General features: G+C 40.2%; 4 protein-coding genes across 10 annotated transcripts in view; 3 read left to right on the top strand and 1 right to left on the bottom strand.

The window, feature by feature from the left end:
* Window positions 1-365: 365 nt before the first annotated feature.
* Window positions 366-3,274, top strand: tnnc2.2 (troponin C2, fast skeletal type, tandem duplicate 2). The gene is made up of 6 exons (XM_058409423.1): window positions 366-473; window positions 1,494-1,545; window positions 1,646-1,789; window positions 2,246-2,360; window positions 2,451-2,587; window positions 2,712-3,274. Exons 1-6 carry the CDS (start codon window positions 471-473, stop codon window positions 2,741-2,743), a joined length of 483 nt encoding a protein of 160 aa, XP_058265406.1. The 5' UTR covers window positions 366-470; the 3' UTR covers window positions 2,744-3,274.
* Window positions 3,275-3,721: 447 nt separating this feature from the next.
* taf13 (TATA-box binding protein associated factor 13) lies at window positions 3,722-4,630 on the bottom strand. Of its 2 annotated transcripts, none has more exons than XM_058409424.1 (2): window positions 4,467-4,630; window positions 3,722-4,361 (listed from the first exon to the last, which is right to left on the bottom strand). In XM_058409424.1, the coding sequence occupies exon 2, from the start codon at window positions 4,331-4,333 to the stop codon at window positions 3,959-3,961; it is 375 nt and encodes a 124-aa protein (XP_058265407.1). In that variant the 5' UTR covers window positions 4,334-4,361; window positions 4,467-4,630; the 3' UTR covers window positions 3,722-3,958. The 2 variants fall into 2 exon arrangements, with proteins under 2 accessions (XP_058265407.1, XP_058265408.1); XM_058409425.1 differs by having other exon boundaries at window positions 3,722-4,377; window positions 4,467-4,524.
* An 85-nt stretch (window positions 4,631-4,715) lies between these two features.
* slc35c2 (solute carrier family 35 member C2) lies at window positions 4,716-15,534 on the top strand. 5 transcript variants are annotated; one of them, XM_058409422.1, is made up of 10 exons: window positions 4,716-5,171; window positions 5,671-5,824; window positions 6,528-6,678; window positions 7,039-7,102; window positions 8,287-8,359; window positions 9,710-9,878; window positions 10,676-10,759; window positions 10,904-11,079; window positions 12,329-12,458; window positions 14,833-15,534. In XM_058409422.1, exons 2-10 carry the CDS (start codon window positions 5,714-5,716, stop codon window positions 14,937-14,939), a joined length of 1,065 nt encoding a protein of 354 aa, XP_058265405.1. In that variant the 5' UTR covers window positions 4,716-5,171; window positions 5,671-5,713; the 3' UTR covers window positions 14,940-15,534. The 5 variants fall into 5 exon arrangements, with proteins under 5 accessions (XP_058265405.1, XP_058265403.1, XP_058265402.1 ...); XM_058409420.1 differs by having other exon boundaries at window positions 4,717-5,162; window positions 5,676-5,824; window positions 6,489-6,678; XM_058409419.1 differs by having other exon boundaries at window positions 4,717-5,162; window positions 6,489-6,678.
* Window positions 15,535-16,675: 1,141 nt separating this feature from the next.
* LOC131365680 (collagen alpha-1(XX) chain) overlaps window positions 16,676-25,662 on the top strand; it is a 33,414-nt gene continuing 24,427 nt past the window's right edge. For both annotated transcript variants that reach the window (XM_058409416.1, XM_058409415.1), the window contains exons 1-6: window positions 16,676-16,813; window positions 18,810-18,911; window positions 20,682-20,786; window positions 22,573-22,716; window positions 24,354-24,509; window positions 25,464-25,631. In XM_058409416.1, coding sequence (XP_058265399.1) covers window positions 16,747-16,813; window positions 18,810-18,911; window positions 20,682-20,786; window positions 22,573-22,716; window positions 24,354-24,509; window positions 25,464-25,631 — 742 coding nt within the window. In that variant the 5' untranslated portion in view covers window positions 16,676-16,746. The remainder of the gene's footprint in view (window positions 16,814-18,809; window positions 18,912-20,681; window positions 20,787-22,572; window positions 22,717-24,353; window positions 24,510-25,463; window positions 25,632-25,662) is intronic.

The following is a 25,662-nucleotide window of genomic DNA, read 5'->3' as shown; positions in this document are numbered from 1 at the left end:
GTTTATAAATTAATGAATAAAACAGTTAGTAGTACAGTAGGCCTACATTATAACTTGGGGTCAAGGATACTATTACTCCACCTCCGTACTCTATTTACAACTAACTGACCCCTCGGATCATTTGCTGTCCATAAAGATGTAAGATTTGTTTATTTTTCCCAAATCAAAAACAAGCTACCTTTTTTCAGCCCATATAGACCCCACATTTCAGATTTAGATATAGACTGCTCAGAACCCTAAAAGTTCAACATTCTAATTCTGGCTATTCGTGGTGGGCGTGGCTTCGGAAACGCGTTCAGCACCGTGTATCTGGATGGTCGTTGGCGGTCAGTGGGCGTGGCCTCGGCCGACCTGTTTAAAGTGTGTCTGAACTCTCCACTGACGTCTAGTCTATCTGTTGAGGTGCACGCGGATTGACCACTCCTTTGGGCTTGATTGGTGGATAATAGTGGGAAAACTAATCCACAACCATGGTAAGAGATCACAGAAATCAAGCATGAAGCAAAATAAATAAATGTCTAGGATTGCTAATGGCTTATAGCCAAAATAAAAATTTTTTTTAAATATGTAAATTATAGAGAGGAAGGTTTCGGTTTAATCTCGGGGAAATGGTGGCGTTCAATGATGTTTTATATCTTATTTTATGTGTTTAGAATACTTGTATGATTACAGGTAGGTATATTTACATACATATATATATATATATATATCTGTGAGATTGTCAATTTAAAACATTTCAGGTGTTAAAAGACTCATAGAGAAAAAAATATATAATAACTAGATTTTTAGGTCATTCATTGGAAAGTGTGACTTTGTATTATTTAAGAATTTCATTTAAGATGAAAGAATTTAAATAAAGATGCTGTGGTCATAATTTAATGGTGTCGAGGGGAAAAAGCCAGGAAGGATGGAAGACTGATGCCGAAGTGCCACTTGATCTGGACTCGGTCAGCAGAGAGGGTGTGTGACCGGTGACATGCTTAGGCAACACATTCCAGGAGTTCAGTTTCGGAGTTACCATGTACAGGCACAGGGTCAGAAAGATAAAACCTGTTGATCCCTAAAATAGCAAGAAGGTTTCACCAACTGCTCGTGCGCTCTGGCCCGAAGGTTGTTAATGCAGCTGTTGAGTCAGCATAATTCAATTCACATTAAAAATGAGAACAAGAGAACAACTTGTCCCTGGTGCTGGCCCACTGTAAACTGCCTGGCTCAAATGATTTACTAATAACAGACAACCCATGAAAATAATTTTTTTTCATCAGTAGATGAAGATGCAGTAGTTGTGTGCGCAGTTGGTGCGTTATTTCAGTACAAGTGCCCTGTTTTTCGCATCACTTTCTCTGAAACCACCTTACTGCTGCACCTACAGAATGATGGCTAGATCACACACACACACGCACACAGAGAGAGAGAGAGAGAGAGAGAGAGAGAGAATAAATACAACTTTCTAGAACTTTTCAAGAACAACTTTCTGTCATGCCGTTCTGTAGACTGACGCGCAACAGGAGGCCCGCTCCTACCTGAGCGAGGAGATGCTCGCCGGTGAGTGGACAACAATACGCTTTATTCATATTTAATAGATTTTGTCATTGCAATAATAATTGCATTCGCAGTGCTAATGTTTTGTCCTGTTTAACGACAGAGTTCAAAGCTGCCTTCGATATGTTTGATACCGACGGTGGCGGCGACATCAGCACCAAGGAGTTGGGTACCGTGATGAGGATGCTGGGTCAGAATCCAACCAGAGAGGAGTTAAATGAAATCATTGAGGAAGTCGATGAGGACGGTAAGATCAACCAAACACACTTTATCGGCTCTGAAACGTTTTGAAGCCAGGGAAAAAGATAGAAAACAAAACAAAACAAACAAAAAAAGCAAACAAATAAAACTTTTTTATTTTAAATTATTTAACAAACTGTTCATAGAGCTTTTCATTCCTGACCTTTCCAAACACAGAATACATGAGGTCCAGGTTAATATTATTTAAGGCCCTAATTGTTTTTGAGTTTGGATTAAATTTAATTGAGCAGTCAGTCAGGTTTATGACCATAAGACATTTATTCATTTAATAATGGTAAAAACAATACCAGATTATTTTAATATATTAACACTGTAAAATCCTTGAATGAGTAAAAGAGTAAATTACCACATGGAATTGGACACAAAAGAACACTGTCCTTCAGTCCTTCAGCACTGCTATGTGTACACTGATATGGTTTTATCTCATGCTGTAAAATCCAAGGTAGCGGTACCATTGACTTCGAGGAGTTCTTGGTCATGATGGTGAGGCTCCTAAAGGAGGACCAGGCCGGCAAGAGCGAGGAAGAGTTGGCAGAATGCTTCCGTGTGTTTGACAAGTATGTACTGTAATCCAACTATGTGTACTTTACAGTAAAAAAGGATCTTCCAGAATCTTATTTGATTCATTCTCGTTATCTTTCTCACAGGAACGCAGACGGCTACATTGACAGAGATGAGTTCGCCGAGATCATCCGCAGCACTGGGGAGTCTATCACAGAGGACGAGATTGATGAGCTGCTGAAGGACGGAGACAAAAACAATGATGGCATGCTGGACTTTGATGGTAAGACATCTTTGATAAGTCATTATGCCTCGTAGTGTATTATAGACTCTTGATGAATGTATGAGGGTTTATATGTGTGTGTGTGTGTACTTTTAATAAGATTGTGTGTGGGGGTTTTTTTCAGAATTCCTCAAGATGATGGAGAATGTGCAGTAAAACAAAGACTCATGGACATTCCTCTACCCTTTAACCCCCCTGTCAACTCAACCCTGTCCCCTCAAACTCATTCATGACCCCTTACCATCTGGTCCGTTGCCTCTCATCGTCCATCTCGACAACTATGCCGCTTCAACAGACATACAGACGAACACCCGAATAAGGTCTGCTAAGGTGCAACACATGATGATGCTCATGCTCCTGGGAGAACCCTGCATGTTCCTGGAGGAGCAGAAGAGCCAAGTGGTGGTGTGTGATTTGCAGCACCATTATATTACATTGCAAAATAGATCATACTGTGGTAGACCGCACGTGGCTGGGCGTTTTTAGTCTACATCTAGACTAGATCAGCAGCTTGTTATCGCTGCCTAGACCAATGCTAAAACCTCTTACACGTCACCATATTTAAACAAATGCTTGAAAGAACGGAATAAAAAAAATAATAATAAAAGTCATGCTCGTATTTAGTTGGTCTGATGTTTGTACATTTTTGTTTGGAGGAGGTTGCCAATAAAGCTTTTTTTTTCTTTTTTTTCTCCCCCCAGTGTCATTGAAACAAAGATTACTGATTATTCTAGTTAATGTTTGCTGCTACATGGTCACACTGAATATACAAATTAAACCATGCAATAATCCAAATTTCATTCGGCATACCTTTCATTTGGTATACAGGTTTTAAGAATATCATCAAGCTAAACCAGTGTTTAGTGTTAGTGTCAGTGTTAGTGGTTTAGACTCTGGGACACTGACTGGAAGGTTGGGAAATGAAACCCTAGCACTGTCCAGGTGCCACTGTCCGGTCTGGAACAAAACCTTTAACCTGCATTATTTGTGAAGCCGTTGGTATTAACCCATCAGCCAATGGAGCGAGTGTAAACACAAGAAAAACACACAAGTTCAACACCAATGTCTTTTCAAACATTTTTGAGGAACAAAAGAACGTGTAAGTCTATATATTATGAAAAAAATCAGTAGGTGTTCAGTATTTTGTTCTTGCTTTATTGGTCAGTTTACATAAAATAACATGTGCAGCTCACTGATGAACGAATATGAGAAATGTTTGATTACTTCAAGCATTTAGTTTAAGTACAAAGATAGAGAATAAGAATAAAAGTCTCCAATGATTTGAACACACATGCTCCTGCAGCACCTTCATCAGATCACAGTCATATGATTAAAGCTGCCTGAAGAACACGATCACACTGTACATGACACTCAGGAGCCATAGTTGGCTTCATCAAAAGCTTTTCTGGCCCTCTTGAGCTCCTCGTTCATCGTCAGCAGATCTTTCACCCTGGCAAACTTCCTCGGGTCTTTCCGGATGAGGAAGACGATGTCCTCCACCTGGACCCGGCCCTGGCGCCCGATGGACATGGCTTTGTGGGTCATCTCCGTGATGAACTCGATCACCAGATCCTCCAGAATATCCACCGACTCTGTGTAGGGATTCTGGTCGTCGCCGAAGCCATACATCATACAGCGCAGCTCTTTGGAGAAAAGTCTCTTCCTCCTGCCATGAGCCGCATCCACACCATTCCCACCTTCATCCAGTTCTTCATCAAAACCAGGATCGTCGTCTTCCTCCGCCATGCTCGAGTCGGGAGCTTTTAAACAGCTTCTGTAAATATCGAGTTCTTTAATCCATCACAGCTACAGGTTTAATATTATTGTGTGTTTGTATCAGTAACATGATCAGTGGTGTAATTATAAACAAGTTGCTTACCAAATGTCTGCAATCAGCACACTCGAGATCACTCACAAACAGCCGCTAGAAGAGCCATCGACTTCCGACTTCCGGCTTCCGGTTGAACGCGGGTTGCCAAACATTCACAAATACAATCCTACACAACACAAAATGAAAAATTCCAAACGACGTCAGCCCCGAACTCCAGTTCTCTATTGTTTTAAACATGCGGATCTGGCAACACTGAAATAAAACTCCCAAAACACGACAAAAGAAACTTCCGGTTCCTTGTCATTCTTATTTAAGGCACTTAAATACACTTTTATATGTGATACTTTGAACTGTTATGGCAATTAAAAACAAACAAACAAACATGTAAAATACTTCCAGATAATTTGTTAACGATAAATAATTAACAGTGTGTAATATGCTAAGTCAATATATCCCAGGGTGCGCTGCATGCACACGTCACCGGAGCGAAGCGGCAGCGCGAGGAACATGGCTGCAATGTGAACGGCTACGGTGCTGGACATCGAGCTGGCTATTACAGGTCCAGACACCGCTCTTTCTGCCCTCTGTGGAGTGCACTTAAAGAGAGAAGAGTGTGCTATTGAATATTCAGGTGGGACAGACGGCTGTGGCGAGTGGATGCGCTGTAGCGGAGACACTGGACAGTTATGGTCACTTAGTGTCCGAACTGAAAGCTGCTGCGTTTCTGTTGGAGAGGAGAATGCTGTGAGTGAGGTAGGAAAACTTGCAGCACAAACGTCCACTGTTAACCTTACTGAGGTCAGCAGCCCTGCTGAGACACGTTAACAGAATGACCAGTGTCCAGCTGGTGCTGCTGCATGGAATATAAAGTTTACAGAAATGTGAAGATCTTCATGGATTCACTCAGGATTATTTCTGCACCATTTTATTGTTGGCATTGTCAGAATTTGATGTTGAAGTTGATTCTTATCACGGCTGTGATATTTTTGGTTTCCGAAGCTGTGTCCTGTCTTTTAAAATATGAGAGATGGACGATTTGACGTTTTATTCAGCAAAAGTTCTGAAATTTATACTTAAAGCTCAAATCTACAAAAAGTGCTGCATTATAGCCCTTCTTCTTCTTCTTCTTTCTTCATCTGTTTCGACTCTTTATAATGGTCATGGAGCGTAGAGTAACAGTTGTTGTTGGACTCAGTGGGTATAATGGTTGTTACTATTCCGTGACCTGTCTTTAAATCCCTCTTTCACTAAGGTTAGTCTCCTAACTGCTGCGTGGAGGTGAGCAGAAGCTCAGGATGGCGTGCCCAATGTCCAACATCTGTCGAGGTCTCCGCACCGTCAGCCTGGTCCTTTTCTACTATGTCTTCTCCATCGGGATCACTTTCTACAACAAGTGGCTCATGAAGGTAAGGAATACAAGGCACATTATTCTGAGAACTGCTGCTGTAATCAGAACAAATGAACAACTTTTCAACACAGTAAGAGTATGTTCACAATAGATATGAAAACTGTATTTTTATTTCATTTTAAAACTCTCTCTGTCCACAAAATTGTTCTTTCACGCTAAAACACACTGCACATGCACAAAAGTGTGAGAAGTTCTGGCCTGTGTCATTTCTGTTAGGTTTTTATTTACTTTCCATCTCTATGAACTGATGTGACTATGTCCTTGTGAGGGAATATTCCAGTCCTTTTGGAACAAAATGCATTCTGAAGGTTGGACAAAGTGACATTAATCTTAATAAATCAGACATTTATGAGTAACAACTGCAGTAGAGCATTGTCCACCATCTTGTTTGTTTGAGTCGATTGGGTCTTATCACTGACTCTCGTTAATAAAAAAAATCTTGTTTTTGAATATCTTGTTTTTCTCAGTTTATTCTACAGCATGAAAACAATATTTTCAGATTTGTCCTCTTTTATCTAAATGTATTTGTTCATGCCGTATAAAAAAAAAAGTCATCTTTGTCTGGATGAAAGGCTGAAATGTAGAGATACGTTTTTTGACCTTTATCTAAATTAATCTGGACACATACTTGGTTTTTTAGTTTGTTTGTTTTTTTGTCTCAGATCCATGTTCCAGTTCGATGGTGTTGTTCTTCTCCACAGGATTTCCACTATCCTTTGTTCATGACCCTGTGTCACCTCATCATTATATTCTGCTTGTCTGCGATGACACGGTGTGCTATGCAGTGCTGGACACGAAAGACTAGGGTCACTCTCAGCTGGAAGGACTACTGTTACAAGGTGGCACCAACAGGTAGGATACATGCACATAAACCTGGGCTTTTCATTGTCCTTGTTTTTGGTCAGTTGGTTATAATGCAGTTGAGGTGAGTGTGATAAGATAAGTAGTTTAATCAGGTTAAGGATTTAAACTAGGCTGAAGTCCACGCTGGCTGTGAGTGTGTGGCAACGTGTAAAGAATGCAGTCTAATAGTCATACTTCAATATCAGATGTCCTTTAGGTGACCATTAATTCCCTAGTGGACACATGTTAAGTCCAGTGTAAACACACGCGTAACATGCATTTTATTATTTCACAGATTCCTCTGTTCATGTTGAAACACTCTGCAGAAGTAGGCCATTTGTTTGACATCAATTTTGCCTTGTCTTTCAGCACTGGCCACAGCTTTGGACATTGGACTATCCAACTGGAGCTTCCTTTTCATCACTATCAGTCTGTGAGTATGAGTTTTAGGTGGATGATAACCAGAATTTCAGCTCTTAAGGATTGCTCTGTCTGAATCATTGTGTAATTTCAGTCTTTCTTTGATCTGCCTTGCAGCATGTAATTAAGCAGAACTAGAAAACAAAATGGAGGCTGTGGGTGTGTGGGAAGGGAAAGAGGTAGAAATGTAGTTACACAAGTGGAAAAAAACCTTTCAGCCTATGCAAAAGCACAAACTAATGATAAAATAATGTAAAGAAGGTGTGTGTGGGGTGTGTGTGTGTCAGGTATTCATGTATTTTTTGTTTGTTTGTCCAAAAATCTCTGACAGAAAGCTCTGTCACCCGAATCTCATGATGCATAACATAGTTCAAATAAAATCCTAGCTAAAGTGGACAGTTTACAAAGACAACCTTTCAGTATCTCCTCTGCTGGATACCAGGCTATATTGTGCTGTCTTTCATTTAAAAAAAATAAAATAAAGACGATGTTATACAAAAAAAAAAACCTACACACACCTTTCCCTTTGAATCATTAACCCTTTAAATCCAGACAGGATCAGATCATTTTTATTGACCAGGGGAGATCTCCAGCATGTGATTTCTGTAAAACAGGAATGATTGTTAAGCATATACTAATGGATTCTTCTGCTCCTAACAGCTCTAATCGATGCTTTTACGTATCTAGAATTCCAAAATGTCTCACCAGGAAAAATGGTAGAAATCTTATTGAATTTGAAAATGAAGGACCTTTTATAGCTTCTAATGTTGACACTTGAAAATTTGTAAGAATTTATTGTTGTAATAATGTAAAAGTCTAAGGAACATCCTGTTTCTCCTGCCTTGACCTTTCCATGAAAAATCCATTGATGATGACATTGCATTAAAAGAAAAATAAATAAATGTTTAAATTGTGTTGGCATTGAGTAGACAAAGCACGAGCATGGCATCCGGTTCATTCAGTGCACTTTCTGAGTTTAAGTGCTGTTTGCTCAGACATACAGGGAGAAGAAGAAGAAGAAGACGGGAGCAGTATTTAATTACTGAATACAGTATGTGTGCAGACCCCACTAGGACGTTTGCGCTCTTAAAATCCCGTAAATCTCGTCTAGCTACAGGTTTAGGGTTAGATCACATGTCTGCACCGGTACATGTGTTGTGTTTTAAAACCATCTCATCACTGTGTGTTTTCCTGCAGATACACGATGACCAAGTCTTCTGCTGTGCTCTTCATCCTGTTTTTCTCCTTGCTCTTCAAATTGGAGGAACCGGTGAGCTTTTCACTCAACTCTAATATATAATTAGAATATCTTTTTTTTCTTCATCATCTGTGAAGGGTGACGGCTCATATATTTTAAGGTGTATCAGCTCGTGTGTGTTTTTGTGCTCCTAGCTCCTGCTAGTCGTTTGCACTACCTTCTTTGTAATGAGAGAGAATCAGCATGCCTCAGGGAAAGGCCCAACACACATGTTAATATTTGTCCATTATCATTACAAGTAACTAAAAGCCCTGAGACTCTCTACATATACTTATACTTCAAATTTTCAGAGGGCATGGAAGATTTTTTTTAATCAAATTTTTATGAAGTGTTACAGAAACATATCAACGAGAAACGAAGTGAAACACACACTGAACTTTTTCATTTTGACCCGACTATCCCACCCAAGCTCAGTGACCATTTCCAAACAAACACTCTCTCTGCATCACATTCAGTACAATCACAGATAGAGATAATTACAGACGACTATGGTGTAACGACAGTTAAATGATGTCTCAAGAAAGAACACATCCAGTGTGATCAAGCTTAAGAGGGAGGAGATTGTTAATGCAAGGCGAGCGTTTTCTTAGCTGCAGTTAATCCAGAGAATAATGGGACAGAGAGAAACTGAAAGTCATCATTTAAAAGCAGAAGCTTAGGACAGCATGATATATCGACAATCCCAAAACATGTGTCTGTAGGTGGCTATAGAGTTTCCTGAACAGAAATTACTATCAGAAGATGAGGAAAGCTTCCTAGGAGTCAGATACATTCTGTGGACCGTTTTGTACTGAATTAATTGATGATTAGGATTTTTTGGACCATATAGAATCCCAACAGATATCATCACTGCTGTTTTCTGTGTGCATACCACATATATTTCTCTGTACCAGATGTTCAAAATTAGTAACTTCTTATAGTAACTGCTTCCAAAAACAACAAATACAATGAAGATCTCGTACTTAAAAGGCATGAAAGATCTTAGCATAAAAACGAAGCAGTTAAACTAATCCGATGAGCTGCAAAGGATGTACAGGCCTAGATTTTAAACCGTTTGAGCAAAAAGACATCTTTCAGATATTCTGTATGTTGGAGGACCATTAAACCCTCCAGAGCCCCTCACCTGTCCTGGGCTTTGCACAGCTTTTATAGTTGACCACCCCCCTAAACGTGATAGTAGCACACTCAAGAAGAAAAGCAAAGTGCACTTCACTCATCACATTATCACTGTACCTGCTGTTTTGGATTTGAGTGAAGGACTTGTGTTTGCCTTGTGAGGCCATGACATGACTTGTGTTTGATTAGTTACGTCATGCACTTCAGGGCTTTGTGTTTTTTTTGTTTTATTTTTTTCCCCTCCAGAACCCGTTCCTGATCCTGGTAGTGCTGCTGATAGCTGGTGGATTATTTATGTTTACGCTTAAATCCACTCAGTTTAACCTGGAGGGTTTCATCATGGTCCTGCTGGCGTCCTTTATCGGTGGGATCCGCTGGACCCTCACACAGCTCCTCATGCAGAAGGCAGAGCTCGGTGAGTCTGACTCCATGTGGGAACTGAATGTGGGCTTTGTGTTCTCAGTAAGAAGATTGGGGAACAAAAAAAATGATTATAACAAAATAAATTGATAATATATATTAAAATAATTAATAAAAAATATTTAAAATATGAAAAACTCAAATGAATGTTGTAAAGTACAAATCATTAGCCAGTGTTAGCTCAGTGATTAAATAAAAAATCCACCCTGAACCCTTAAAATATTTGTGCTTATCATGTCTGGTGCTTATTTGTTGGTTGGTGCTGAATTTTCCATTATTCCTGAGACACATGGGACAGCAGAGACTTGTCTCGGATAGTTAGTGATCTGTGAGATTACATGACACTGACAGCAGTGTTGGCATGAGAGATAAAGCCTTGGACTTTTTATATGTATATTGAGCACAATATACAGTATACATGATGTGAGAGCACTGGACTGAAGCCCTGCTGCAGTCATCCTTTCAGGGAGAATGAAGACCAAATAATAGACCAAAATGTTAAAGAAAGTAAATAAAAAAATGTCTCAGTATTTCTTTAGTAAAAATGCCATTGATTTGATCAGCATGTGTTAATTATAAAGATTAGTTTGTTGTTCAGGATGGATTTTTCTTTCAGGTTCCTGACTGCTGAAAGGATTTAGTCTTCCAGTCAGTAATGTCTGTAACCATTACACCCTGTCTTTAGCTTGGAGTAAAGGAGTAAATATTAATATGGGGCTTATTTGACAAAAAACAAACCCTCAATTAGCAATGCCTTTAAAGATGTACTGCATGTTCTTTCCCCTAATGCAGGACTCCAGAACCCTATAGACACCATGTATCACCTGCAGCCAATCATGTTCATGGGGCTGTTTCCTCTTTTTATGTTCAATGAAGGTTTGTCTAAGACCATTTTCCCCATTTGATCCCATAGTGTTCCTCTTTAAAATCCACAGTGTGACATGCTACAAACCCAAGTTCATCACAGATTGTCGAGCTGTGTGTGTGTGTGTGTGTGTGTGTGTGTGTGTGTGTGTGTAGGGCTGAGTCTGGCTACAACAGAGAAGCTGTTCCGGGTGAATGAGCTCCATCCACTGCTCTACTCTCTCTTCGCTCTGTTTTTGGGAGGCTCCCTGGCCTTTGGGCTCGGATTCTCCGAGTTCCTGCTTGTTTCCCGTACCTCTAGTCTCACGCTCTCCATCGCAGGCATCTTTAAGGTGAACGTACACACTAAATTAGCATTAACCCTTTTCCCATGAGAATTTTTCTTTATCCACTTCCAAGTGCGCTCTTGGTGGGATTTATGACATACCATTTCTCTCCTCTATCAACTGGAGTGACATCAGTCTATCTCAGGTATCTATAAGCTTATGATTGTGGAACAGGGCAGATAGCTCTCCGCTCGGAGTGTATTGCACTGCCCCGTGACTGAGCATGAGCAGCAGTTTAGATAGATGCAGTTGGCTGGCCTTTTGTGTTTTAGTCAAAGCATGTGTCTCCCCTCTGTTAGTAGCAGTCATGTGCTAGAGGAGAGATAGCTCGTGGATGGGAATTGGCCTGGACCAGATAGGTGTGGGATCATTATTGAATCATTTGAGCATTCTGAATAAGCAATATCCAGCATTATTTTCTTAATGTTATTAAGAAATTATTGCAATGTTAATTAAAGCAGATTATTAATAGTGAAATGCAGTTTTTTTAACCAGAGCCCAGAATATAGCATCTGATTCTCAGACATCTCTAGCTGTCGATTAAAGAGTTGCGTCTTTAAGGTTTGGAGTCTCTTCAATGCAAGTTGATAATATTCTGTTGATCACTAACCATGATGATGTTAGCTGCTGGGATTTATTGGCTATTAATTTTTGCAGGTAGTGTGGACAGTCAGTTAAGAGAAGTTTCTCTGTCTTCATTCCAAGCCAGCAGACCTGAGTCCACCTGATCTTGGCTTGCAGTAGACTCAGGTGTAGCTTCTGCTCGGTTAGAATGAAAGCCTGCACCCACACCAGCTGTTTCTGGATGAGATTACACACCTCTGGACTAGATCCACATTAAAGACAAAAAAATGCTTGGATGCTGTAGGTCGGGATTATTGTCATGATTAGGCAGGAGGAAATGTCACTGAGCTCCTTAATCTAATCATGAAATGTTTCTATTCTGATGGGACAGTCTCTTCACTGGTTCCCCTCCACAGGGCTTACTGAAGGAAAAATCATTAAAATCCTGTGCTGTAGCCTTCACTGTCCCCAACTCAGTTAAACGTGTGTGAGAGTCCAGACAGCATTTCTCCACCACCATCATCAAAACACCCACCTGGAAAATAAAAACAACCCACACGTGTTTATAAATGGAAATGAAAATGGGATTCTTTTCTTCATTTTCTCTCTCTCTCTCTCCCTCTCCCTCTCTCTCTCTCTCCCCCTCTCCCTCTCCCTCTCCCTCTCCCTCTCCCTCTCTCTCTCTCTACAGGAGGTGTGCACTTTGCTGCTTGCAGTAGAATTTATGGGAGATAATATGAGCACAGTGAACTGGTTGGGGTTTGTTGTGTGTCTGTCGGGTATCTCACTACACGTAGGTCTCAAGACCTACTACAGCAAAGGTTTGGGTTTTTTTCTTTATTATTATCGAGGACATAGCAGCAATTCTTTCAGACAGTTTCATTAAACATGACTCTGTGACTTTTCTTTAAGTAATTTTATACACCGACCAGGCATAACATTATGACCACCTGCCTAATATTGTGTTAGTCCCCCTTTTGCTGCCAAAACAGCCCTGACCCGTCCTGCACTGTGTATTCTGACCCCTTTCTATCAGAACCAGCATTAACTTCTTCAGCAGTTTGAGCAACAGTAGCTCGTCTTCACTCCCCAGCCTTCACTCCCCACGTGCATCAATGAGCCTCAGCCGCCCATGACCCTGTCGCCGGTTCAGGACTGTTCCTTCCTTGGACCACTTTTGATAGATACTGACCACTGCAGACCGGGAACACCCCACAAGAGCTGCAGTTTTGGAGATTACAAAACAAACTGATCACAGTTTGGCCCTTCGTCAAACTCAAAGCTCAAATCCTTACGCTTGTCCATTTTTCCTGCTTCCAACACATCAGCTGTGAGGACAAAATGCACAGCAGTATCAGTTAGCATGGGCATTAAAAATAACTGCAAGGTGCAGTGAATTGCGAAGTATTCCCCTAGATATCTGAACAGCGAAGTCTTCAGTATGACCTCTTTCTACTTAAACTAGCACTTAACAAAAAAAAGTTGTCTGTGTGCTTTTTTTCTTGCTATATATAGCTCCCAAGAGAGTTTTAGACTGATGGTATTCTTAGTCTGTGTCCTAGTGAACCAGTATGGATGTACTCATTTATACAGACATGTCTCTGTGCTGTACAGATACGTAGCCAATTCCACTGTGTGTGCAGTTCTTCACATCTTGCACTCATTTTTAATGACCACACGTCAGTCCTGCTCCGCATGCTCAGGCCAGCCGTCAGCTATCTAATTTTTATTTAATTTTATTAACAATATTTAATTGTTTACTAAGGTTACTTGTATTTTATGAATGTGCTTCTTTTACCATTTTCACAGTTTACAGTTGTATGGACTGATCATAAATCATGAAATATGTCAATTTGTTGTCATTTTGTGTCGATTGTTCATCACACTGGGCTTGGGTTACTTTATATGACATGGAATTGGGTGTTTGTATTGGAGTATTGTTTGTGAGTAAATGAACACAATATCATTGTTACATAGGTATTATTGCATCCCTAATTATGACCTAAACATTAGTTCTGTTAATATTTTTCACTGTATATTTTTATCCTGATTATATACTGGTTAGCCATAACATTATGACCAGTGCCAGGTGAAGTGAATAAGACTGAGTATCTCCTCATCATGGCACCTGTTAGTGGGTGGGATATATTAGGCAGCAAGTCAACATTTTGTCCTCAAAGTTGATGTTGAAGCACGAAAAATGGACAAGCGTAAGGATTTGAGTGAGTTTGACCAAAAGGGCCAAATTGTGATGGCTAGACCACTGGATCAGAGCATCTCCAAAATTGCAGCTCTTGTGGGGTGTTCCCGGTCTGCAGTGGTCAGTATCTATCAAAAATGGTCCAAGGAAGTGGTGAACCGGAGACAGGGTCATGGGCGGTCAAGGCTAATTTATACATGGGTGCCTGTACTCACTCCTGTGCACCACCAAAAGCACCAACAATGGGCACCTGAGCATCAGAACTGGACCACGGAGCAATGGAAGAAGGTGGCCTGGTCTGATGAATCACGTTTTCTTTTACATCACGTGGATGGCCGGGGGCGTGTGCGTCTCTTACCTGGGGAACACATGGCACCAGGATGCACTATGGGAAGAAGGCGAGCCGGCGGAGGCAGTGTCCTGCTTTGGTCATGTTCTGCTGGGAAACCTTGGGTCCTGCATCCATGTGGATGTTACTGTGACACGTACCACCTACCTAAGCATTGTTACAGACCATCTACACCCTTTCATGGAAACGGTATTCCCTGATGGCTGTGGCCTCTTTCAGCAGGATAATGCACCATGCCACAAAGCAGAAATGGTTCAGGAATGGTTTGATGACCACAACAACCAGTTTGAGGTGTTGACCTGGCCTCTAAATTCCCCAGATCTCAATTCAATCCAGCATCTGTGGGATGTTCTGGACAAACAAGTCCAATTCATGAAGACCCCACCTCACAACTTACAGGACTTAAAGGATCTGCTGCTGACATCTTGGTGCCAGATCCCACAGCACACCTTCAGGGATCTAGTGGAGTCCATGCCTCGACGGGTCAGGGCTGTTTTGGCAGCAAAAGGGGGACCGAGACAATATTAGGCAGGTGGTCATAATGTTATGTCTGATCAGTGTGTATGTATATGTATAAATATATTTAATTACAGAGGTTTTCACTGAAGTGAATGTAAGCATGTTTATCTGTTGTTATTTTTTTTAGGTAATGGATCTACAGTAAGATCACTGCCAGCCAGGGAAAACCCAGACATGGAGCTCCCTCTTCTGATGCCCAGAGGCAATTGCTCCGAGTCAGAGGATGAGGGATAAAGTGAAATTATATGAATGACCCTGAGCATTTCACACACAATCCAAGCAGCAGAAGAAGAAGAAATCCACAGCATGGTCATGTTGATCAGAGACCTGTCGAGCATGTGGTGTATCGTATTCTGCACATCAGCAGTGTTGGAGGAACAGAGGTGTCTGTTACGTCTCGCCTACAGGAGAAATGCTGCATTTCACGGTTTATTGACTGATCAGGTCCAGGGTTCGTTCCTATTATGAGTTTGTTCATAATTCAGTTTCCAAATCATTAAAGGCTTTTATCTGATCTATAGAATGACCAAAAAAAACTATGCTTCACTAAGCACCTTGTCTGAGATGTAAAATGAGAGTTCTTTAATAAATCTTTATTCTGTACTTGAGAATGTTTAGAAATTTCAGAAAGCGTGTCTGATCTCAGCACATGTCTGTGTGATTTATTTATTTCTATCATGCAGTCGTAGCCAGGTTCCTCAGCTGAAACTCAGGACATTTTCCATGTGGCCTTATGCGTTTTTGTTTACATTAGAGTAAGTGATTTACTGTTGATTTTAGGTGATGTAATAATTTGTTAAAAGCTATTTTAAATAAAGGATTTAGCTCATTTGTCATCATTCCCTAAACTCTCTGCACAACTGCAGACCTCTCCTCACTTTCCTCACTGTTTTGTACCTAGTCATGGGAGAAGGGATTTTGGGGCCCTATAGACAGCTCCCTCTATGAGACTACCCTACTGAGTTTACCCAGCGGGGGCCAGAAGGCTGAGGCAAACTGTTTAAAGCTTAAAATTCCAACAAATTCTGTCCCTCCCTTCAGCTCCCATCGACAACGATTACCCAAACGACAGACCCGGGCAGTAAAGGCTCAGTGCTAGTACAAGCAGGAGTTTTCTGTATTGAGAGGCAAGTAGAACTACCTCATTGTCCTGATTTTATGTGACAGCTTCCAGTGTGATGGATCAGAATTTCACCAAATATTATTTAAAACAGAAATATATAATTTGACTCAAACTTATGTACATAATCCATCTTTTTCATGTGTTCCAATTACATACTGAATAAAGACTAATGTTAAAGTGAACTACATTTCTGACAAGACACCCTTATCCAGAGCAACTTACAATCTCATTTTATACAATGGAGGGTTAAGGGCCTTGCTCAGGGGCCCAGCAGTAACAGCTTGGTGGACCTCACACTCAACCTTCTGATCAGTAGGCTAACGCCTTAACCACTAAGCTACCAGAGTCTCATAAAAACCTTTACATGAAAGTACACAGTGATGGAGAGGAGGCATGAACGTGTACTGAATCAGATAAAGTGCTGCTTCTTCCTCAGGGTTCTGTAGTTTCCTCCCACTGATGTTGAAGTTATGCTACAAAGTGGGAAAGTGCAGTCTGTAGTTATTAAACTGCTGCAGTTATACTATAAACTCCTCACTAGTGTTAAGAGGAAGACTTAATGTGACACTGAACAAAATATACAGATAGGAAGTGTCTGACACTGTGTTCCTGAGTTTCCACGCCCAGGTCTGAGCAGAGGAAGGTGTTCAGGCATCTCAGATTTCACATTCAGACCCAGCAGCAGGAGAGACTGCAGACTGTAGGAGTGTGTGTGTGTGTGTGAGAGAGAGAGAGAGAGAGAGAGAGAGAGAGAGAGAGAGAGTGTGTGTGTGAGAGAGAGAAAGAGAGAGAGTGTGTGTGTGTGAGAGAGAGAGAGAGAGGGTGTGTGTGTGTGTGTGAGAGAGAGAGAGAGAGAGAGAGAGAGAGAGGGTGTGTGTGTGTGAGAGAGAGAGAGAGCAGTCATCTTTCACGTGTGGAATGCACACACACACACACACACACACACACTCAGAGGCCAGCGGCGGACACAGACGCGTTGTTTCAGGTGAGTCGTTGCTCCAGATTCCAGCTGATTGTGTACATTTTGTGTTTAGTGAAAAGTAAGTGCGCAGATATCGACAACTCTTCTTTTAGAAATCTGTTTTGGAGGATTAGGAGTGTTCTCGGTTCGGCTCGCGCTGTCAGGGTAAATAACTCACCCCAGGGGTCATTCACGTGTCCGAAAGGTTCATTATTACAGGGATTTCGTGTAAACTCTGCAGTCATGAAGCCTTTGAGTTCTGAGTGTTTCATATCATAAATGTTAAGAACATTACACTAATGTGTAGCTTCAGTTATTTTGTTAAAGATGGTCAATCCTGAACTTTCCTGACCTTTCACCACAGTCCAGTTACTTGTTTTAGTAAATTGTTCTGTGTAGAAGTTTTAGACACATGCTGCAAAGAGATGGCGTGAAGATGTCTTAAAAACCAGATGAAATGAGTTTACCTGGAAAAACTCTAAACAGCAGTGAAGAGTAAGAACACATCTGGTGTCACAAAAAATCCCTCGGTGCTTTCCGGTACAATGTGGAGTTTTAGACAGAATATTTTTTATTTATAATGAAATTAGCTAATAAATTTTACTGAGCATCCTGCTGAAGAATCTGCACACTTTCTCCCAGTTACTGCTTCATCTTCTTTCTTTCTTTCTTTCTTTCTTTCTTTCCAGTTACGTAATACGTATAATTATGTAATAATATATTAAGTAATGTTTAGAAATATAAAACATTTTCTACTGTGTTATAGTAATAAATGTTAATAAATGGATGTTTATGTTCTATAATAATTACAAAATACACTAACTACCCCTAACCACTAACCACTAACTAACCCTAACTACCCCTAACCACTAACCACTAACTAACCCTAACTACTTTCTTAAGTGCTTTAAGACTTTTCTTAAAACTCTAGTACTAAAGGTCTAAGACCTTTGCATGGTGCTGTATATTATGAACATTCACAATTATGTGTATTTATTTATTGAAGCCTTAGAAAGTTTTTATTCACTCTCAGTCTCTTAACCCCTTAACTCAAACACAGTTATACAGAGTTAATGAGGATATAAAACATTGTACTTTACTTTGATAATTATTTAAACTTGATTTGATTTATTGAGCTTTAGATGAAACATGCTTAAATTAACTGTCCACATGATCCGGCCTTTTGAGAATTATTTCTTATTATTTTAATGACTGTAAGTGTGATTAGTTTATTGATTGGTCTCAGACTGAAAATAATTGTAGCCCTAATCCATCACTGCTTTTTGTCATCATTTCCCTATACTATTCCCTCTTTTTAAGCTGTCTTTAATAATGGTTGAGTTTTCTTTGATAATCTGCTTAAACACATATCTATCAGCTTGGTGTGTTTATGAGTGCATATAAACATTACATTAAGATTTTTACAGGCCCTGGTTAGGGTTAGAAAGGCAGAGATTGGCACAGCTCTTGTAACACCACGCTGAACTGGTGTTTAGTTGACATTCTTCTTCTCATTAACTTTAATGGCTGTCCTAATGAAAGGTGTTGGTCTGCTCTGTCCTGTGGTTTGCTCGTGTGAACGCTCTGACTGTCCCAACACATCTCTCTCTAGTCACCAACCCATCACGGTTAACACTCCCATTGCTTTATATATACATGGGGGATAATATTTAAAAGTGTACTGGACTTTAAATCATCACCTACATGCAGTCTGATCCTCTGGTATATTATTCTTATGCACACTTATACAGGACTATATAAAGTACAAGATTAGTGTAAAATTCAAATGAACTCTTAAAGCTGTCAGTACTCTTTGTTTTAAATCACAAAAATCCACTGGTTTGTTAAATGACTTTATAATCCTTGTCTCTTGTCTCCTGGGTTCAAAATAGTAATCAAGCTTTAATGCCTTAAATGTCTCTGTGGCCTTCCTTGTAATTGGCGGCCATCTGCCTGTAATAACAGATGTATTTAAATAAAGCAGCTGTTATTTTAATCTCCTCATTGTGATCTTTTGCAGATCCCATTGTTCTTCTCTCACTTCTTCCTCTCTATCCATGTCCAATGTCAGTCTTTGTTGGGATAATTCTTCTAACGCTGGCCTCTGAGGTTTCTACTCAAGGTAATATTCTGGTCTTTGACCTAAAACGTTAGAAAGTTTAGAATCTAATGTGAATGGATTTAAATGTCTGATTCAGATGCAGTTACAGTCGTACACAGATCAGTAACAGTGTAATCTGTGATTATGTGTGATTACTGTGTGATTATGTTGTCCATCATGTCACTGATCATTTATATTTGGCAGACTCTTATCCAGCATCACTTAAAAACAGTGCTTTCCAGGTCTCTGTTCATGAGAACATTGATGCTGGTTTACTAGGTAACTAAGAATCTGTCTAAAAACTCAGCACTAGATTTTAGAATTAGAATTTTATTTAAAAAAATTTGTTTTCTTTGCTTAGGCATTTTATAAACTGGTTCCTCTGACATGCAGGTCATGTACTTGTTGAGCAGAGGTCAGGGATGGACTGGGTTGTACAGTGTAGAACATTCTTTTTTTTACTGTACACAACATTGCTGATTAAAACAAAGTTCTGCATACGACGGGAACAACCCTTATACAACAGAGACTGTTTGGAAGATGTTTTGTGATATGTTTTGTATATATATATATATATATATATATATATATATATATATATATACACACAGACATTCTCTGAAATGTGGAGTGGACCCTGATGTGGTCATCTGCTGTTGTGGCTCCTTTGCCCTGAGTGTTGATGTGTTGTCCATGCTGAGATGCTTTTCTCTTCACTCAGGTTGTATTCGAGTTAATACAGACTTCCTGTCAGTTCAGAGTTTTTTTGTTTTTCACACCATTCTGTGTAAACTCTGTAGACTGTAAATGAAACATTAAAGTGTGTTCTGTTTTTTTGGGGAATTTTGAAATTGCCTTGAGAACTATAAATATTCAGTTTTCTTAATTAAAGGAACCCTGTCTACATTTAGTCTTTTGCTTCTTTTCAGGATATTTCCTGTTAAGTACTCCCCATGCTGCGTCTGACTCCATGATGCTGGCCTGTTAATTTGTTGGTTCTGTGGTAGATCCTGGTGTTACTTGGGCAAAGAAAATCTTACAAGTTATCTGATCTTTTGCCAGCTGTTTTTCAACCCCAGACTTCCTCCACCCTCGTGCTATTACTGCTCCCTGATAACGAGAGAACATCATAACACAAAAAAGGCCTTCAGGCTACGGTTAGGGTTGAGTGAAGGTCAGAGCGCTGCCAATTTAACGCAAATCTGTTTTTGGACTCGGGTCACGTGGCCAGCGCTAACCTTCAGTCTCTTGAAAAACGGATTTCCTGTGCCCCTCGAGTCTCTGTGGTCTTGTAGGACAGTAAAGAGCCTGCTTTGAGCATGTCAGGACAGCTGGAGCAGAGCAAGGAACATGGATACATGAGAATAAAAAGGGAGAATTGTTAGAAGACAGTGTGTGGAAATTATGCAGATGAGCTGAAGACAAGGGCAGAGTTGAGCAAGGATTTTCTGAGGGAGGAAAAGAGAAGAGAGAAACTCTAGAGACGCCCAGTGTTTTACAGCCTCTCTGTGGAGAGGCAAACAGAAGGCATTGAGATATTGTTGCTGTGAATGTCTTTGATCTCGAGGCATTTCCACTGAGCATCGCCCCCAAAACCCCACTCCATGACCTTCTTACCCATGCATGTCTTACATTTACAGACTGGTTTTTGTCCATGAGTAGTCTGTGTATGCAGCCACATACTTTGTCCTTTATGTGAACCGTTCTATTAGACCGCTGTGTGCTATTGTTTATTTGTGATTATTTGTGATTGCTTACTATCCCACTTCCGACACATCTTGATGTCCTCAGGCCGATTAAAGCTGACGGTCTTGTCAGAGGACCGGCTCCAGATGAAATGGAAGGAGGCTGAGGGGCCTGTGCAGGGATACAAAGTCAGAGTTAGACCAATCTCAGGTGAGAAACAGCCTACGGCAGGTTCTTTTTCTGAAGTGGGACCCACACTAATCTCAACTTGCAGTGATTGGCTTTATGTTTCATTATTCTGCCTTTCTTTCTAGGCAAGGGTTAGGGCTTCATATTTAAGATTCCACAAATTGCTGAGACCAGGGTCATCGCTGCCATGACTGCCGGGGATATTCAGTCACTATCTAAAATGATGTCGAAATTAGGGCCCTGAGGCCACCCGGAATTATAAATAATCATGTACTGTATATGTTTTACTATTTAAACATTACTTTTCCTAATAACTCTCATGATTTAGTGTGTTGCGCTACATACTATGCATTTCTAAAGACTATTTTAGGTCAGAAAGTTCAGGCAGATATTTTGGCTGCAGGCTAGAGTTCTCCTGACTTAAGTGAGCTAGACAGCCTCAGAGGTAAGGCACTTCTTACACACACACACACACACACATACACACACAAACACACACACACCTGCAGAAGAACAGGAAGTAACTAGTTTTGTTACGACAGCACTGTTGATTTTATTTCTCAGTTTCAGATTCAGCACCAGTTAAACATAAGCTAAACTATTTACCAGAATGAACAGCTAAAGCCTTAAAACTTAAACTACATTACCTCATATAAGGTACAACGTCTACTGTAAACAAATCAAAATACTTTATCAAAAATCAAAGTGATATAATATCTATTTTGAGAGACAGAACTTGCTTGAAATAAAGGCAGGCTCTAATTTACTGTGTGTACAACAATATATTATTTATTCCACATTAAATCAGGAATAAACCAACAGAAAGGATCTGGAGTTCTGCTGCTACACTTTCTATCCAAAGACAACTCAGAGCAGTTAATATTACATAATTATGACAATCAGCTGACAAATCAGTTTTTCCTCTTTAATTCCTTTTAATCTTGTCTCTCAGCTCGAGCTGCTTATTCTTACAGTCATGTCAGACTTCAGCAGATCTGAAGGGGGGGGTCCTTTTTTTAACAGTGATGGAATGAAGATAAGCATCTACTCAGCTATCACCTGTGGCCATAACCACAGAATGCATCGTCCCTTCAGTGCCACTCTGTCTTTGTCCTTCTCTTTTCTTATCTTTATATCGTCTCTCCCTCAGTCCTCCTGTGTGCAGTCTGATTCAGAGAGGTCTAATGCAGTTTAAGGAAACGTAATACAAAAGTTTTCAGATGTATAGAGATGACTGTAAGATGTTCCGAACACAGGAACAGTTTTAATACTAATATATTCAACTTGTAATCTTCAGCTGACTTTCAGACTACTGGCTCAGATGTCCTTGCTGAACATCCCATTCCAACACCATGGCCATTTATATCAAGCTGATCCTCTGTTTGAAGGCTTTCTACTACACTGTAGGGATTTGTGCTCATTCAGCTATAAGAGCATTAGTGAAATTGCTCAGCATTCCAGTTTGTCCCAAAGATGTTCAGTAAGGTTGAAGATCAGGGCTCTGGGCAGGCCTGTTAAGGTCTTTACCATCAACCAGGAAAACCCATGTCTTTATGGACCTTTATGCACAGGTGCTTTGTCATGCTGGAACAGGTTTGGGCTCCTTAGTTCAGGTGAAGGGAAATCTTAATGCTATAAAATACATAGACATTCTAGACAATTGTAAAAATTGTAAAAAATAAAAAAAAGAATTCTAAAAAACTTTGTGGTAATAGTTTGAGGAAGGCTTGCAGATGATGTGATATACCTTTGACCATGTAGTGTATAATAAGCTGTTGTTTATCATGTTTCTGTTCACATCTTCTAGAAGTTCCTCAGCCAGAACTGATGCTGACCACAACACGTGGACGGGCCACTGTGGCAGGTCTGGACTCCACACAGGAGTACCTTCTACAAGTGCTGGTGCTCAATGGAACTGTGGAGAAACTCATCGCTAAAAGACGCTTCACAAGTAAGTCAGAAATCTTATAAAATGCCACACCTAACCAAACCAATGATTCATGACTACATCATAAATAAAATCAGTGAATCCTAGTGCCAAAAACAGGACATATCATATTTACTTAGGGACACAAGGCAGCTAGTAGGCTTGTTGATTAGTATGTGTTGTACTAAATTATGTTAGTATTGTGTATAGTATTAGTGTACTGATGTGTAACTCTGCAGTAATTATCCATAAGTATGATTCAGTCCCTGTTCCATATACTGTAAATGCTGAGGAATTTCTGAATGCCTGGTAGGCCTTGGGCCTGTCAGTTCAACATCCCTTTTCCACCACCAAACATAACATACATCATCCTCAACATAGGCTACACATGTATGTTGGTATGCACACACACACACACACACACACACACACGTAAACACTACATTCCCTTTCATGAGCTCTGTCTGTAAATGACTGAGTGGAGCTGCTGGAATCCTGCAGAATTATAGGCTCTGTCACACACTGAAAGGAAAGTCCAGAAGACATTTGTGTTTTTATAGAGCAGAACAGAGACGTTTGGAATGTTTATCAGTCTCTATCATTTAAATCTTTACTTAGCATTAAATCACCTAAAAAAAAAAAAAAATCAATGTGCCAGAAAGTATACATGCTCTTTTTTTAGGATCCAAAATGTTGGACAGTCCACCCTGAAGGTAGTTAATAATGACATACACTGTCTTATTACTTGCCTGCATGATGAGACAGATATTATTCTGCACTGTGTGTATTCTTTATGGCATGACAAATCTGTACCTGGGGAGAAGAGCCTGGGTGTGTGTGGTACTTTTCTAGTTGCCTTTTGGAGTTGTGCGTGTTCAGACACGCGGGTCACGCAGTACAGTTTGGAGGCAGGCTTAGCTAGCTCAGAATTCCATTGTTCCTCCGTGTTCAGCTGTAATATCCAGAGTTTTCCAGAGTTTTTCCATGTGACTGAACTGCCTGTAGGGTATTCTGAGGAGATAAGACTAGTCTTAAAGTTGAATCATTTTCTGTGTTTCGGAAAATAAATTTAAAACTGAAGCCCAGTTCAGACCAGATTAGTCTGATGTGTAGAAATGCAGTGTTTACTGGAGATTGTAGAGTTTTTACTTTTTCATATCGAGATTACACTTTTTTGTTTACTTTCTTATTATAAAATAACCTGTAATATAATACAGTTGTATGCAAATATCTAGGCTCTCTAGCCAAATTACTTATCTTACTGATTTTTTAGGTGGAAAAATGTAAAAGAATATATTTTCTACAAATGTTAATTCACAGTTATTACTTTAGATTTGATGAATTAAAAAAACCGAACACACAGTCACCTTATTCACTGTTCCTGCTGAAACACGGCCAGCTGATGAATCTTTTTGACCTGATGCTCCTGACCCAATAACGAACTGTTTTTCTAAGTCACATAGATCTTTTCATCTTGTATTCTTCATCGAAACCCGAGGTCATGTGGGCCTGCTCGTCATTTATCTGCATGCGACTGAGCATGAAAGGATGTTAAACTGCATAATTGTATCCCGCACTAGACCTGTTTGAAAGTATTTTTAATTTTTCTCCACTCATTTGTTTCCTCCTGGTGTGTGTGTGTGTGTGTGTGTGTGTGTCAGTTGATGTGCTGAGGGAGGAGGAGGAGGCCCGCAATGGAAACCCAAAGCATAAGAGGAAGGTCCAGACCATGGGCTCAGGCTCTGGTGAGATGGACGATGCCACTGAGGTTCTGGAGTCACTGCCCACTGTTCTCTACCAGGAGCCAACCACTATAGGTAAAAAACCACCAGATCACACTGTGCACTTTAAAAAAAAGCATAAATTTAGAGGTAAAAAAAAATGTTTTCTTGAAAACTTCTTGAAAATTTTCTATTGGGGAAACATGAAAACTCCTTACAGCACAGTGTTTCTCTTTCAGAGAAAGTTTCCAAGTAGAACCATCACTGAACAGTAGGTAGCCCTACTGAAAGATAAGAAAGATAAGAACAATATCCAAAACACCCTCAAGGAATGTTTTTTTTTCTCTGAGAGTGAACAGCCTGTTTAAGCCTCGGTGAGATTCTGTGATGAGTGACACAAAGAAAAGCGCTGTCAGAAAAAGAAATTCTCTAAATATACCACTTTCACTGAATATCACCTCGAAGCGATGGGATTCATTTATTAAGGATTTGTGCCACTTTTTATTTATAGATTCATGTTTTATATACATATACAGTATGTGCAGTTTAAAACAAACAAAAAATAAACACCCAAGGCACTATAGGAAGAACACAGCAAAGTTTTTCTGCAGTAAATTATTGAAGGTGTGGGAAAAGGCTAGTATAATAGCTTCTGAAGTAAATTATAGTTACCTCACCTGGGACGAGTTACAGTGTCTTAAATGTCGTCTTTGAGTCCTTCCTGGGCGCTCCTCTGTTATTAGCCGTGTTTTACTGTAGGAGCTACAGATGGTTCGAATGGTATCTGCTCTTGCATTAACTGCGCAGCTTTGCTGTGGCGTCAAATACCTGCAATCAGCCTTCTGTCTCATTATTGGGTTATTCAGCGACCCTGAAGTCCACGGTTCAGAGGCTGAGGGAATCCTCATTACAGACCCTGTCATGTGTTTTATATGGTTTTGTACATTGAACACTTTACTGTGGCCCTAGTGAATGTCTGGACTGGTTTCCATTGCAGGACTATACAGGATACTGTAAGTGTTAGTGTTGTATATCTGTCTGTATGTCCAGAACCTCCTACTGTTACTGATCAAGAGGAACAAGAGGTCGAAAAGGGCAAAGACAAGAAAAAGAAGAAGAAAGACCGAAACCGTACAAAGACAAAAGACGAGAAGGTTGAAAGCAGAGGGAAACCTGCAGAGGAGGAGCACAAAGTGAGAAAAACCAGCCCAGTTACAGGTATAAAAACACCAGCAGTACATCACCTCAA

Source organism: Hemibagrus wyckioides, linkage group LG15 (assembly GCF_019097595.1).
Source record: "Hemibagrus wyckioides isolate EC202008001 linkage group LG15, SWU_Hwy_1.0, whole genome shotgun sequence".
NCBI lineage: Eukaryota > Metazoa > Chordata > Actinopteri > Siluriformes > Bagridae > Hemibagrus > Hemibagrus wyckioides.
Note: the sequence above shows the minus strand (reverse complement) of the source record. Positions and strands in the feature narration are given on the sequence as shown.

Excerpts from the sequence above, each read along its gene's own strand:
- tnnc2.2 (XM_058409423.1), top strand. Across the intron at positions 1,790-2,245 it reads TGAGGAAGTCGATGAGGACG|GTAGCGGTACCATTGACTTC; the intron begins GTAAGATCAACC and ends GTAAAATCCAAG. Across the intron at positions 2,361-2,450 it reads TGCTTCCGTGTGTTTGACAA|GAACGCAGACGGCTACATTG; the intron begins GTATGTACTGTA and ends TCTTTCTCACAG.
- taf13 (XM_058409424.1), bottom strand. The coding sequence starts at position 4,333 with ATGGCGGAGGAAGACGACGATCCTGGTTTTGATGAAGAACTGGATGAA.
- slc35c2 (XM_058409420.1), top strand. The coding sequence starts at position 5,714 with ATGGCGTGCCCAATGTCCAACATCTGTCGAGGTCTCCGCACCGTCAGC. Across the intron at positions 8,360-9,709 it reads TCTTCAAATTGGAGGAACCG|AACCCGTTCCTGATCCTGGT; the intron begins GTGAGCTTTTCA and ends TTTCCCCTCCAG. Across the intron at positions 12,459-14,832 it reads CAAGACCTACTACAGCAAAG|GTAATGGATCTACAGTAAGA; the intron begins GTTTGGGTTTTT and ends TATTTTTTTTAG.